Source organism: Echiichthys vipera (genome assembly GCF_963691815.1).
Source record: "Echiichthys vipera genome assembly, chromosome: 13".
In the NCBI taxonomy this organism is placed as follows: Eukaryota; Metazoa; Chordata; class Actinopteri; order Perciformes; family Trachinidae; genus Echiichthys; species Echiichthys vipera.
Genome location: NC_139838.1, coordinates 23,131,707 through 23,147,069, shown reverse-complemented (window position 1 = coordinate 23,147,069; position 15,363 = coordinate 23,131,707). Strand labels below are relative to the sequence as shown.

Below are 15,363 nucleotides of genomic sequence, written 5' to 3'. Positions count from 1 at the left end.
CAAGACATTTAAGGGCGTAACTTTGAGGTTTGAGACGGATTAATAAATAATGAAAACAATAATAATTTGCAGCCCTAAATAAATGAGTTCTACCATTTAAACTAAACGTGATTTTTGACTTCTACAATAAAAACGACCGACATTTCTATGTAGTTTGGTCATTCAGGGAACAAAACAACCTTTCCTTCTTTAAACAGCAGCAGCACATATGTGCATGCATGTTTGATTACACGTGTACAAGCATGAGCAAGTGTACATTACCCACATGCACACTCACTGAGAACAAGTGCAAAAGTACACAGCCAGAAGGCTGTTCTCTTTCTATGTGCAGATGAGTCGACTAGAGAGCAATGAGAAAGCACCACAGGGACAAAGAGCTTGTATCTCAACTGTGTGTCACTTTTTATTGGAACAGAAAGAGCAAGGAGGTCAACGGTACAAAAAAAAAAAAAGGAAAGAAACGAGGGCGTGAGGGTTGGTAGTTAAGCAGTGAGCGGTCACTTGGTGCCGGAGGTGAGCGTCTCCAGGTCATGGATGCCCTCCTTGTCAATCAAACGGACAGTGAAGGAGGGAAGGTTCAGGATGAAGCGCTTGTTCAGCTGGAGGAGACGAGACGAGAAATATTAGGATAAAGGCACGAATGAGCAGAATGAACGTAGAAACAAGTAAAGCAGAAACATTAAGAAGACGCAGAGTGATAAACCGGGATAATGAGGATTCAGACTAAAGGCCGAGCCACATGCAGCAAAGACTCTCTAAACAAGTCTATTTTCTTCCTCTGGCCTGCTTAGTGCAGCAAAATCTCCACACACAGCTGTTTAAAAGCACCTTCTGTTTATATGTTGAGACGGTGACTGTAATGGTTAATCAAGGCTCGTAATGTGGCTACGCGCTCGCCGGTTTCACTGTCGGAAGAGTTTCTTACAGATTCCCATAAAATAAAATAAAAAAATAAAAAATCTGAATCAATAAATAAAACAATGCTGATTTCTTCCTGTGGAGCCCACGTGAAAACTTTTTTTTTTGTTTGGTAAATTTCAGCCTGGTGAAGACGAGTTTGGCCAGCAGCTGTCCTCTCAGCTCCTCGCGGCCGAACGAAGGTCGGCTCGAAGGTCAGCGCGGACTGAACCGATGTCTCGCTTTTAATGTGGATTCCCAGAAATAAGAGTAAATCCATGTGAGCCAAATCAGAGTGAACTAAGTTCCTGAGAGTAAACTGATGCCACTTTTGCAGAGTTAAGTTGCTGTCCGAGAGGCCGAGCAACATCTAACTAAAGTCCGTCCTTCCCTTTTCTCCTCAACCGTTTATTCGATCGACCTCACGCTTGGCGAGCGTATTTGCCGATGACCCAAGCAAGTGCACTGTCGAGCTCTTGCGATCTACTGGACATATTTATTAGTAGTGTGTATGTGCAGAACGGCCTGCTGGGTACAGCTCGTACAGTCCATTCAACAACAGATGAAGAAAGAGAGAATAGAGATCAGAGCCCACGATACCGGCCCGTCACAGACATCGGCATCGGCCTTTGAACCTTTTTTACAGAACGTATAACGCAGAAAATGATGCCCAGGGTGATTTTGTCTAAATATCAGTAATTGACCCTTTGTGAACATATTTGTTTCGCTGTTTGTTGAAATTTAAAGTATTTTCTTAGTGTTCATTTCTAGCATTCGATGACAATGTATGTATAGTGTTTAATAATTAAGGTAAATATTCTTTAATTAAGTTATTTGTTTAATAAACGACTTTCTGGGTACCGTCGTCTCAAAATTGGTGTAGAATCCACAGTCCAGCGACAAAATGTACTTTTATTGGCCACTATGTCTGTACTCTGTGAATTCTCCCTCTAAGATTAGCATCGACAAAACTATGATGCTTATTATTCTTATTCATAATAACAAAAAACCAGAAACAATAAAATATCCTGAACTCACTTCCTCAATGCACTTCTTCAACAGATCCACAGCCTCATCCCGGGTCAGATCTAGAACAGAGAAAGCAGAAGGAGAGGCTGAAATGGTGGAAAAAGGGAATGACAGAGAAATAACTGACATTAAAGTCACGAGGAAAAACTGCTTTTATTAACTGGGAAATGAAGTGGATGCCTCAGTGTGGTTTTGGGGAGAAAGTGAGGAGCATGACGCCATGTGAGGAAGAAAAACAAGACGGGTTAATTGCTGAAAACATTTGAGGTCAGATTAATCAGGGATATTTTTTCCGCTACAAACCGCAAAGGAATTAACATACAAATTGTCTTGTTTCGACACTAATCGCTTGCCATTAGGTGAAATCATTATATTTAACAAGACGCCCCAACAGTGACATGAGTCTGTACCGTGACCAAAGTGTGACTCAACTCTGTAACCTCTGCAGTAAAGGCTCTACAGACGCGCATCATGTTATTTCTCTCGTCTGCTCCAGTCAGTCTCGCAGGAACAATGAACAGAAGAAGAAAAAAAAAAAACATGCATGAGGCATTTCTCTGCGCTGACCTGGTCTGTAGTGCCGGTCAAGAATGGAGAGAGTGAGGAAGGCTCCGTAGCCGTGGGCAGCGAAGGGAGCCTTGGCCAGGGAAGATAGGTAGTCCATGTAGTAGAGACCTGGGCCGTCTGTGTCATCGTAGCCCGCCAGCAACAGGTTCACGTGATATGGAGTCTGGAGAGAAGAGAGGAGGATTAATATTCAGATCTATGAAAAGTGTTTTTGAACAAGGAGAGAGAATCCAGTGCAATACTCCAGAACCACACAAGACATTATAAAGCGTTTTCTTTGCCAATTGAACGTGTAAGCATCACAGAAAGCACAACAGCTGGCAACCGGCTGCATTTGTAAACATGAGTATGCTGCGTGTGGTTGCACAGTTTCTGCATTTAAATGGTTACTTCGTCTAGCAGGGTAGAGGTAGCATTTCACCCGCTGGCATCTTCGGGTTACTATTTTTACCTTTAAACTAAGGAGAATTCAAACACTTCTGCATAACACCTCTTCCTGAGTGGATGCAATGAGAAACGAGCGAGCGAGCGGAAATAAGATTGTTTCAATGTTTCCCAGTTAAGATGATCACCTGCTCCGTGCGTCAATCAACAGGGTAAGCGGCGTAGCCCTTGTTTGAAAAACTGCTCGCCCTGGCTTTATTTTTGTAAAGTTTCACGCACTTGCCCCAACCAGCACTACTCTAACGAGCCGTCCCCACTCCTCTGCCTCCTGCAGCTGAATGCCAACACGCTCGCCTCCACACCCTGCAGTCAGCAGTCAACATGAATGAAGAGAGACTCGTTTACGAGGTCGAGAAGCTGCATATCTTAATTGATCCACACAGCAGCCTTTCTGACTTGTGAGATATTGCTCGTCGTGTATCTGGACATCCGCCAGAGTTCGCTCGCTCTCTGTACCTTAGGAAGAGGTGAACGAACTCCGAACAAACACGTTCCCAAAGGCAACAGGTCCCAGTAGGATAGGAAACTAAAAAGTGTCTCTTGTGCTATGACACCGCCCTTGTCAACTCTCTCTCTCTCTCTCTGGTGCTGTTCTGGCTTTTCATTTGAGCTCACCACACTGTGGCTGAACCGTGCGTCAATCCGCTTGGTTGTGCTAACCACAGTATATGTTGCTAACGGTGTAAGGCTTAAAGTTTCCGGGCAAAACTCGTGCTTGGCATTAAGTGCATCAGTCTACATTAGGGTTGGGTACCACTCACATTTGAACTGATACCAGCACCCCAAAAATGGTACCGGTACCCAACGGTAGTTTTTTTTTTTTGGTACATTATTCTCCGTGTAATAAAAATATATATAATTCAGTTGTAAAAAACAATTTATCCTATGTACCAATAACATTGCTATTTATTGAGAACATTTAACACGGCACACTAAATCAAACCTCCCCTCCCGTATCGAAAATTGTAGTACCGGCGCCACTCAGTCGGTAGCCTTAAAAGTACAGAGTTTGGTACCCAACTCTAATCTACACACCGCCACATCCCCGTACAAAGATGGTTCGGTACAAATGTTCGGACCGTTACAGCCCTAAAATCAGGTCATGACAGCAAGACATTTGTCCACTTTAAAAGTACAATTTTAATTTAATTATTGACTTTGAGCTCAGAAGACTTGGAGAGATGCACAAATTAATGCAGCATAAAGAGAGAAAGAGAGTGAGGGGGGGGTAGCTGGTGAGTGTTGAGAGGAGAAGAAAGGTTAAAGGGCGTCACAGGACAGAGGAGGTGAGCGTGTCTGCATTCGAGGAGGGGGAATCAGGGTGTCACTGGCAGTGTGACATCTGCTGGGAGTCAGCACCCCTGTTGTTCCCTCCATCGCGCCCGCCCTCCCTCCCTCTTCATCCCTTCTTTACCTCCCTCCCTCCCGCCTCCCCCCTCCCTCGCCTTCACCCTGTGCCCTGGAGTAGCGCCAGGGCTCATTAAAAACTTCTAAAGTCGTTTCTCTTGCCCCCTCCTCCCCCCCTTCTTCTCTTTTTAAATTACATCTTTAACGCTTCAAGCCTCTTCTCCCTTCTCTTCCTCCAAAACACTAATTTTCTCTCTTCGTTGTTGCAAGCCACTGTTCCTCATTTTAAAAAATCCCTTTAACTCCAGACAATTTTTGTGGGGATTTCAAAACAACTTATGGCCTCAATTCCTGACAGAGGTAGAAGCAGAGCAGTGATTTGGGTTAAAATGCAACAAGATCAAATATAATATTTCATTCTCTGTAATGCAGTGAGGCAAATATGATTCAACCGACGCCAGACAAGTTGCGATCTGCACACCTGCCCTCTCATTTCAATTCATCTCTGAGCCAACCTGCTTATTTCTGTGACTTGTGTGTTAGTGCTGTTTGCCACAAGGGCAATGATGATCGTTATGCTCCCTGTGGAGTAGGCTTTAGTCTGTGTGTTAACGACGGTTTTGAACCACGTGAGAAAGAGTGTGTGTGTTTGTGACGAGCGTGATTCTCAGGATGAATATCTTAGAGTGTGTGTGTGTGTGTGTGTGTGTGTGTGGTTACGTGTGGTTAAGTGTGTGTGCTTTAACTCCTCCGTGAGCCTGCGAACGCCCCAGTGGCGTCACCCCCACCCACCAGACACCTGTCTCACTGGTTACAACGTAACAATAATATGGACTTGGCATCAAAATAACCCTCCCTTCCCATGTCACCTCTGAGGGAAGCAGGCACCTTGTTAACCCAGCCACCTGAACTCACACCCGCGTTTGCATGCAAACAATACACATCATATGTTTTATCCCCCCGCTGTGACTCTAGCTCCCGGCCAAACAAGGCGACCATTGTGCCACGAAACAAAAGTTTCACCTGTGCTTCGCTGCCATCGCCTTCTGCAGACGCAGAGCAGCTCCATCTAGTGTTTGACATTCTGGAAAAAACATTTATGTGCATTCTTGCATATCCAGAGTTAGATAAGAAGAATGATACCAGTCCCATGAATGTACAGTAAAAACGCAGCTGGAGCCTGAGCTGGTTAGCTTAGCTTAGCACGAATGACTAGAAACTGCTAGCCTGGCTCTGTCCAAAGTTAAGAAATAGTAGCCAATAGAGAATCAGGAAAACAACCACAGTAAAACCCCAACGTGTAGCTTTTACAATATAGTTTTTGTATATTTTACACCAACAAGATATAAAGTGCTATTAAGCCTTCAACTATTATTTTCATAATCGATTAAATACTTGGTTGATAAAAACATCAGTAAAGTGAAAAAAAAATTACATTTTCCTATACACCAAGAAATCCTGACAAATGTCTTGTTTTGTCCGTATTATTATTATCCGTTATATAACGTACTATTATTCAGAGGAAAAACTATTTCAGAAACTGGAAAACTGACTTAGTTTAATTTTCCCAGCATCTAATTTCCACTATTTATGTTAAGCTAAGCTAACTGGCATCTGACGGTAACTTTACATTTAGTCTACATACTCAGAGGCAGATCAGTCCAACGTTGCGCTGCGGTTGAAAATCACTGATACGGGGATGAAGAGCGATGGCGAGAGATTTATAGGCTTGGGCCGACAATAAGAAGGAACGGTTTCTGAAAGTAACACACAAGTATACGGCGGTAATGGCGGCAGAAAACACAAATTGGGAGTTGTTGCAAAGCAAATACGGTGACTTATTAAGAGTGTTACCGGGAGCTTTATCCATCACCGGAGGAAGCCATGGCAAAAGGGAAAGTACCCACACAAGAAGGATGAAATCACAGGAGGTATGTGGGACTACCTAACTGATAAGACTGACTGACGTGGGTGTCTGCGTCATTGTTTCCAAAGCTCTCCGTTTCAGCCCGTTCAGACTAAAATGCAACGCTAGTTTTCAAACTAAAACAAGCTCAGCGGTGTTTCCATACGTCTGCGTTTGAGGGGCTCAGAAACGCGGACTCGTGTGGACGTCGTGGATGTAGCCTAGGTGTACGGACACAAGAGTGGTATCGAACCTCTCACCTAAATTTCCGCAATAAATCAAACAAACTGTAAAATATCGCCTTTAACGCAGCTTTAGTTGTGACACAAATTAAGGTCAGACTGCTAAAAAGCATCACAAACTCATCCCCAAACTCTCCACGTTCCAGCACTCCCTCCCTCCCTCCCTCCCTCCCTCCCTCCTTTCTTTCCTTTCTCCCACCTCCTCCCGCCCTCCCCCTATTTTTGCACCCTGCCCCGGGGCATGTTCTCTTTATTGGCATTTCTCCTCAATCTGCTGTATTAATTGTTCATCTGTGCAGGAGCAGGGGAGCCGTGTGCAATATGGCGCCAGTAATTATTTGTACCCATTGTGTGCCCGTGCTACAAAATATTTTACGAACCCATATGGGGCCAGCTGTAGATCACCACCGCACAGAGGCTAACTGTTGCTGCCGTCTTATAGAAAAACCTAAAAATAAAACTTTTGCGGATTTATAACATTCTACTTCTTCAGCAAACTGCCGAGCAAACATCCACATATATAGACAAAAAGTGATGACTGCAGGGCTTTTAGGCTTCTCCATAACGCCCCCCCCCCAAAAAAAATAAAAAATTTAGATGTGATATTTATAAACCATCTGCCTCGTGTGAGTTTCGCTGTTTCTATTTAACCTCATGTCTCAGCCTCCGTCACTGACCTACACCTGTCAATTCAATATCAATTTAATCTGTATTTATGTGCAGATTGGTTTTTGCAAACATTACAGTACATTAAGCTTAAACAAATAGAGGCAGAGCAGACGCTGGAGTTTCTATGCCCCTAAAACTTTGCAGTTGTTGTTTCGCTCTGTGGTGAATTTCATGTGTATCATTACTGATATTCATGCAGCAGAGTCGAGGCCTCAGGTGATTATGCTTACCGCTAGATTTTTTTTTTTCTCTTTGTCTGCTCTCTAAAGCTTGAGTGAATGCAGTACTCCAGAGGTTAGCAGGGTTGTTTTTCTGGACGGCAGTCTGGTAAGCACACGGTCGTATGTGAACAGGGTTTCGCTTACTCCGCGCCGACATGCTCTGCTGACTTTAGCTAACTACACCTCCCGGAGGTCTGCAGCCACTGGGGTATGACATCTTTCAGACTAAAGGACTCATCTGTAATTTATCCTGCAGGAATAAGGCCATCAGAATTAACAATATACCACTGATTAATTTATCAGCCAGTGGTTTTTAACCTCAGGGTCTGGATGTGCCAGGGAGATCACATGATGATTTTTCTTTTTTTTGGTGGTGGTGGTGGTGGGGGGTTCAAAAAAAAAAAAAGATTTGATAATATACAAAAGCAGATCATTATCTTCCCTTTCTGGCTGGGCTAAACTTTAATCTGCAATGATTTAATCAGATTAATTAAAATAAATTCCAACATATGCAGCCAGTTCCCCAGACAAGAAGAGAGCGTGGTCTTGGACTACGGGCGTTTTTCGTCTACCTACCTCAACGTTACCTTTCGTTTTAGTCAACAAAGGGGCTTCATCTATGCTGGACATGTTGCAGGACATGTTTTTGTTTTTAAAGGTTATGGACCCTGACAACTTAGATGTCATGTTTTAATCATAGTGTACGACATTACTTAAAAAAGTTAATATTCCTTGAAGTAACAGCGCAAGTGTTAACAGATAGATTTGTTTTATAGCTGTACTATCCTTTATATTATGTAGTAATCCACAGATAGGCGGTAGGGATGAAATGGTTACCAGTTTAATGTTAAACTGTGGTGTAATGCCTGGTTAATATTAGGTTACGGTTGATATACCGACAAACACCCAGTCCCACTGTTTAATTATACAATATATTGGTGTCCACACAGACCTGTTGACTCAGCGACAGTGGTGTGATTAACCACTGTCCCTTTTTGAGCATCACTTTAACACATAATTTGTCTCCAAATGTTCTTATATGGTTTCTATTTCTTTATTCTTTTCCTATTTTAGTTTAGCTGCATTTCTTTTTTCTGTTGTACTTCTGCAACACCAGAATTTCCCCACTGGGGATCAATAATGGTGCATCTTATCTCGTCTAGAACAGGGGTTCCCAAACCTTTTCAACTCGAGACCCAAAAGAGAAATGTGTCGTCTCCCCGGGTCCCAAATTGACAAAAATACATCACGCAATAAGGAGAGTGAGGAGATCACAGAAGTCACACTCAACGCAACCATGTTATTAAGTCAAGGTTCATGCGAAGAGAGATAAAAAGGTATCCGAGCTCAGTGTTGTTCTTCTGTTTTAATCAAATTAATTAATTTCCACAGTATTATGTATTTTACTCTTGACTGGCAACCCAATAAAATGGGGCCGCAACTAATTGGGAAAATCTGGTCTAGAAAGATCAGTAAAAGACATTTTGTTCCTAATCACCAGGATTATTTTGCACATTGTGTAGATCTGAAATTATCAGTGACAGAAAAATAACTTTGAAAAGTGAGGATTCGTGCCGTTCATTGAATAACTTTGGGGTTCACGGTTGTTGAGCAAACAAAATAAGGACTTACTCTGGGCTCTGGGTAAATATTTTGTGGAACTTTGGAGACTCGAGCTGCTACGTTAAGTTGATCGCAAATTAAATAATAGCCAACTTTTTTGATAATCGATTAATCTGAATATCTTCAGGTGACAAAAACATGCAAAGACAACACCTTCTACTTTGAGAAACAGGACATTTTTCACTATTTTCCAACATTATCAACGTATAAAATAATCGTCAGATAAATAAATGATGAAACAAATGTTAATTGCAGCCCTGTTATTGTAGGCGAAACCATAAATGTGGCTTGATGAGTGATGAAAATAATGAAACAATTAAAGTTGTGATAGAGCAACTGTACTGAATGGTTTAAGTAAGACTCACTTCAGACACTTCTTCAAACAGAATAATTATTGACCCACATAAAAACACAAAAACAGGTCAAATTCGATCTCCTGCATGTTTGTGAAAGAAATGTTACTTCAGGTTGATATTAAACGATTAAAGACTTTGGACGGTTTCCCTGTTTCCCATTCAAACGGACAACACACACATATTCTACACACTCGAGATGTTCTGGGGGGAGGACACCATTAAAAAAAACCTGTTTATACAACATAATTTGCAAATGTCCATGTACTCTGGAGGTTGATGAATGTGAGAAGAGCATAGCTGGAGGAAGGTGTGGGATGCAGAGGAGAAACTGCTATTGCTTCAGTTTCTGAGCACTCCTGAGAACGCGGCATTAGTAAATCTTGCACTCATAAAACCAAATTCATAACCGTGAGGCACAAAAATAACGATACACTCGCAGCTTATGGCAAGACATGAATATAAATGTGATCCTCCACAACATTCACAACCTTGACAGAATAAAACCGATCCTATAGGTCCCTGCTGTGCGCACGCATATTGTATCTGTGTGTATGTTGACTCCTACTCGTTCTCACACTCCAGTTTGTGTAGTGTTGTCTACTGGGCCTGGTTGTTTCCCCCTAGGACCCCAACACCTCCTCCTCCTCCTGCTCCTGCTCTACCCCTATCCCCCGTTCGACGTGTCCCACATTCCCTTCTCTGCCACACTAATTGTTTTTTGTAATTATTTTCACCCTTCTGCTATTTTGACAGGCAGCGGCTGCACTACTCTTAACAAATTAGTGGAAGAGAAGAGATGCGACGCACGGATACGAGACGCGGAACTGACTTGAGCAGCTTCGTCTAAAACCACACATGCCACCGCGCAAACGCCAGGGATGCAAAGATTAATCGATTCGTTGGAAACTGTTAAATTAATCGGAAACTATTTTGATAATGGACTGATGGGTTGACATAATTTTTAAGCAAAAATGTCAAATATTTTCTTGTTCAGGGCTGCGACTAAAGGTTATTTTCATTGTCTATCATTTTCTCAATTAAAACGATTAGTTGTTTGGTCAATAAAATGTCAGAAAATTATGAAAATAATGAAAATGAAGATCAGTGTTTCCCAGAGCCAAAGATGGCGTCCTCAAATGTCTTATTCTGTCCACAATTAATTTGTTAAGATTTACTCAAAACAATTGATTACCCAAATAGTTGGTGATCCAACTAATCAATTAATCAACTAATTGTTTCAGCTCTAATCTTGTTATAGTTGGACAAATATCTTTGGATTTTGGACCGTTAGAGAGTTTTTAAGACGTCATCCTGGGCTGCGGTGAATTGTGACAGACCATTTTCCAAACCAAACAACTGATCAATATAGAAAATGATTGGCAGATTGATAGAACATGACTGTAAGCTGCCGAAATGAAGAATATGTAATGATTTTAAAAAAAAGACACACATAGTATGCACTTATTCTGTAGATCCTCAGATTTGGGGCAAGCAGGGGCAACTAAGGCTCGGAATAAAACCGTATTACTTTTTCTGAATAGTTAGAAAAGTGTCCAGTTTTAAATCTGGACACTTTTCTCACTTTGATTTCAATCAAACAAAGTTCTTTTACAGTGATGCATTGAGCATTTTAATATATTTTGTTCATGTTAATGGGCTTTTGGGTTCTCTGAGCATTGTGTTTTGTATGTTGAAAATTTTGGTTGCTTAAACTAAGTTACCAAACTAGGATGAATATGTGAATATGTTCAAAACGCAGTCTTGCAATTGGGGGTGTAACTGAAACTCCACTGACCTTTAGATTATAAATCTCAATAATCGCTTAACAGTATAAATACACTTAAATCTAGTTCTTGCTCACGTGCTGCCTGGTGTAAAAGTGTATGTTACTTCTACAGGGCTGTCAGGTCTTAAGGACACATCATTTCAAAAAGCACTGCACTTTTCAAGACGTATACAGCATAAATAAACACGCAGACACAAATCAGCTGGTAAACTTGCCTGATTGTGGATCTAAGCTTGCATGAAATAATGAGGAAACATTTTGCACCTCAAATCTTTTTGTTTAGTCAGATTTTGGTATTAAAGTGGTGATGGTCAACACAATGGTATTGCTTTATAACAAACCCAAGGCAACTGTGCAGTTGGGGCAGGGGACGGTGCTGCGGGCTCAGGTGTCCTTAAGTCTCAAGGGAGACACATCCGTCACTACTCACAACAAGCTGACAAATGTACCTGGCTCTGTCAAAATGCATCTACTGGTTCAGCTCAGATGTCTCATGCTGATAATGACACAGAGGTATCATTACAGGTGAGACTTAATTCCCACCTGAACTTCGGTGTAACACTACGTCTCCATTGCTACATCATAACAGTGTCACATCCTCAAGACTAACAAGGCCTCTGTTGGGTTTCAGTGTCCTGAATTTCCTGTTTTAGCCCAAAATAATGATTAATTTAATGCAGAAATTAAAACACATTCTTGATGCGGATAAGTAAACCTACTGCATATGGTTACCATCCCTGCCATTTGAAGTGAGTGTTACTTTAACTTATGGGAATTAATTTGTGATTCTATCATTTCTTCCCTAGGGCTAAATGAGATTGCAAATGCTAACTGTGAACTGTAATTAAGTTAAAATAGAAATTAAAATATTTATAGGTATGTTCACTCATTACTCCACGATGATTATGCTTTGTTCAGAGGGTCAACACTGGTACATGGGATTAATTAGCCATTTGTTAACTGAGGAAATATACGAAGGTACAGGTGTTCTTTGCGATGGGTTTGAAATGATTTGTTTAAGCACACAAGTAAAAAGAAAAAAGTAAACAAGAAGAAGTAAAGATGGAGTAGGTCAGAGAAAGTCACCACAAAATGCAGCAGATGGTGCAGATTTCTATGTTTGTGGTGACATCACACGGCCGTTTAGCGCTGGGAATAACAATGTGGTCTTATTTTCAAATTGTCCTACAAAACCCATCTGACACTGTAGTAGTTTGTTTTGGAAAAATAGCATTATCAACTTCAATTAAATCTGATTAAATTAAAGTGACATGTTTAATAGTAAGTGGAAACCTTCTCGGCTAGTGGCAATTCTGAGCACCTGGTTACTTATATGATCTGTTAAAAAAGTGTGTTGAGTTGCGGAGATTATGTTGTTAAATAAATCTGTACCTATCAGTTGCTAAGTTGATTGTTTTCATAATCAAAAAGGCAGTGCTTGAATTGTATTCGCTGCCTGCTTTGAGGTCACAAAGTGGGCCAAACTTTATAAAGTCGACATCATCCCTTTATGTTACAGAGTGCAGATATGAGGCTCAAACCAGAATATACGCCCCTCAACTCACACAATTATTAATACTTACAGTTATGTCTCATCACACTGTTCAGTAACACAGACAAAAAACTTCCCAGGGCACGAGATCAGGTCACTACCACTGCTTTATGGGAACCTGATGGCTGTTTAACAGGCTGAGCATAAAAGATCATTTACGAAGAAGAAATGCCGACAGGAACAAATTATTTCAAACACCAGTTTCAAACAAACACAAACATAAAGTGAACACATTTCTAATAGATGATGTCAAATGCAAGATAAAATAAATACATAACATAAAGAACAAAGCCCTCTACACTTTGTTTTTTTATGTATTGGCTGCAAGCTTTATTGTTTAATCTTTTTTTTTAAAGCAACAGTTTATTTGATAAGTCAAAATGCATTTGATCAGTTTAGGTGTGGACCTCACAAACCAAGACACCTAAATATCTACAGTTAGTGTGTACATAAACGCCTAAGTGCACGCTGGATGCTTGGCTTTAGAAGTTTAGAGAGAGTACTTTCAAAGGACACTGATCTGAATTTGTTAACTCATAGTTTTATCTGTTATATTCCAAGTCAATTTAATGGTATTGCTGGCAGTTATCTTTTTGTAATCGATTATTCCATTGATTAATCTGATCAAAAGGTTAGAATTTGCGTTTGATGAAGTGCCGTTAACCTTGGGATGCTTTCGGTTCGGACATTAAATCATTGATGTTGTGGTATAACAGTTCTAGTTTGCAGTGGACACACCACAACTTTTTTGTCTTCTTTTTTTAAGTGTGAAATGATCCCAAACTTATCCTCTGCACATAACATTCAAGATAGGCAGAGATTTTGCCTCAATTCATTTTTGTAATCGAGGAAAACTCTAGTTACTTGTATTGTTTCCGCCCTAGTGTAAACCATGAGTTCAGGGTGCCCACAAAGCTGGTTTGTCACTCGGTTAATGAAGACACTCCAGGATATTTTTCTTGATAAAACTAATAGACAGCTTAGACCATATATGGTTTGACAGGCAACTTAGTGTTGGTAGGTATAACATATATATTATGTTGATTTTGTGTGTATGATGATAGTTACCCTACTCCGAAGGTAGTCTGCGAGATTCTTTCGTGTGAAGTTTGCTGCTGCTGATGGACTGAGTTCATAACCTAAATGAAAAAATATCATCAGACACAGTTTTAGATGAGTTATTCTTCAGAAAATACAGTTTACTTTCTAATATAATGGAATCATTGTCAATGCAGGTTTCCTACACCACTTCCAAAGTCAAATTCAAGCACTTTCAAGCATTTTAAGGTGCATTTTCATGCCTTTCCAACGCCTTACAGCTACGGTAAACTGCATATTTGTATCTAGTACAATACTCAGTATACTAATTATTGCACTTGTTCATCACATTAGATGTCATTGTTCTGTAAACAACCAACATGATGTTTTGAGACAGCTTTATATAGAAAGACGACAAATGAAAGGAAAACTAACTTGACTAATAAACTGACAAATATATTCACCAACTATGTTATAATATGTTAATTATCAAGTGATTTTTCATGCAAAAATGTCAGAAAATTAAGCTTTCAGTCCCACAAATGTGGAAGCTTTCTTTTCTCTGTGATATATTATATATGCCACCCCATAAAACATACTTTCAAACAGTTTCAATGAGTTCTTTTTCTAAACCCAAGCACTTTTAAAACCTTAAAAAAACAACACACAAAGTGTTTTCAAGGATCTCCAGAACCCTTACAAAGCCTAGACTGACTGACTAGACAATTTTGACTCAAACTGGAGACTTTCAGGTAGAAGGAAGGAGAAAATTAGCACAGATCATCATCATCTTAAAGGTCCTCACCGTTCCTCATTTTGTAGAGCTGGACATTCTTCTGGATGTACTCTGCAAACTGTGCCGTGTCTCCCGCTTCCCCAACACACAACAGCAAAATCTTCTCACTTAGTTTGAACATCTTGTCATAGTCTGAAACAAAAAGAAGTGACGTTATTCTTCGTCCTGTGTGGCCATTAATTATGCAAGTGGCCATTAACGCACTGCCAAATCTGTGACTGTTTCACTTTCACTGTCAGAAGCCTGCTTAGGCAGCTAACCTAGCTTACTTTAATTGAATCATCTCCAACGTAAATTGCGGTTCACTCCGTGTTGTACATGTCTATGATCATAAACACGTTGTTGTCGGTTGGAGTTACCAAAAACAAGCGTATCCAAACGTGTTCAAAACAGAATGGGGGAAGATTTATCCGCGACTTAAACTTGAACACAGCTAACGTCACGGTTAGCTTTGCTAGCTCAAAATGACACTCAGAATGAGGCTATATTCCGCTTAATATGGGAAGTTTAACATTACACATTAATTAACTAACTTTAAGGACGACTTGTCGGTTATCACAAGCTGTTTTTTATATGAACAAGAACTATGGAGACAGGTCTTGTTAGCATGTTTAGCTATTAAGCTGAGTGGCTAACGCTAAGCTAACGCGTTGTCATACCGTGTTTCATCTGAATGATGCTGCTGGCTGCAACGTTATCGGCGGCGACGAGGACGAAGTCCGGTCCCTGTATCCCGATTAAATACTCCATTCTGTATAACAGGTACGGGGTGAACGATTTCTATAATATTCTGAGATAGCAAACGTATCTTAGCCTCCGCTGCGGCACAGATTACACAGCAAAAGTTAGAGAGAAGTGGCGCAGACTGTTGTCGTCACCGGAAAACACCA

The 15,363-nt window shown here is 40.8% G+C and overlaps 1 protein-coding gene across 1 annotated transcript; it reads right to left on the bottom strand.

Annotated features, from left to right (window-relative positions):
• Positions 1-378: 378 nt before the first annotated feature.
• psmb2 (proteasome 20S subunit beta 2) lies at positions 379-15,327 on the bottom strand. The gene is made up of 6 exons (XM_083926085.1): positions 15,133-15,327; positions 14,483-14,605; positions 13,708-13,778; positions 2,494-2,656; positions 1,936-1,985; positions 379-599 (listed from the first exon to the last, which is right to left on the bottom strand). The coding sequence occupies exons 1-6, from the start codon at positions 15,221-15,223 to the stop codon at positions 498-500; spliced, it is 600 nt and encodes a 199-aa protein (XP_083782211.1). The 5' UTR covers positions 15,224-15,327; the 3' UTR covers positions 379-497.
• Between the last annotated feature and the right edge of the window lie 36 nt (positions 15,328-15,363).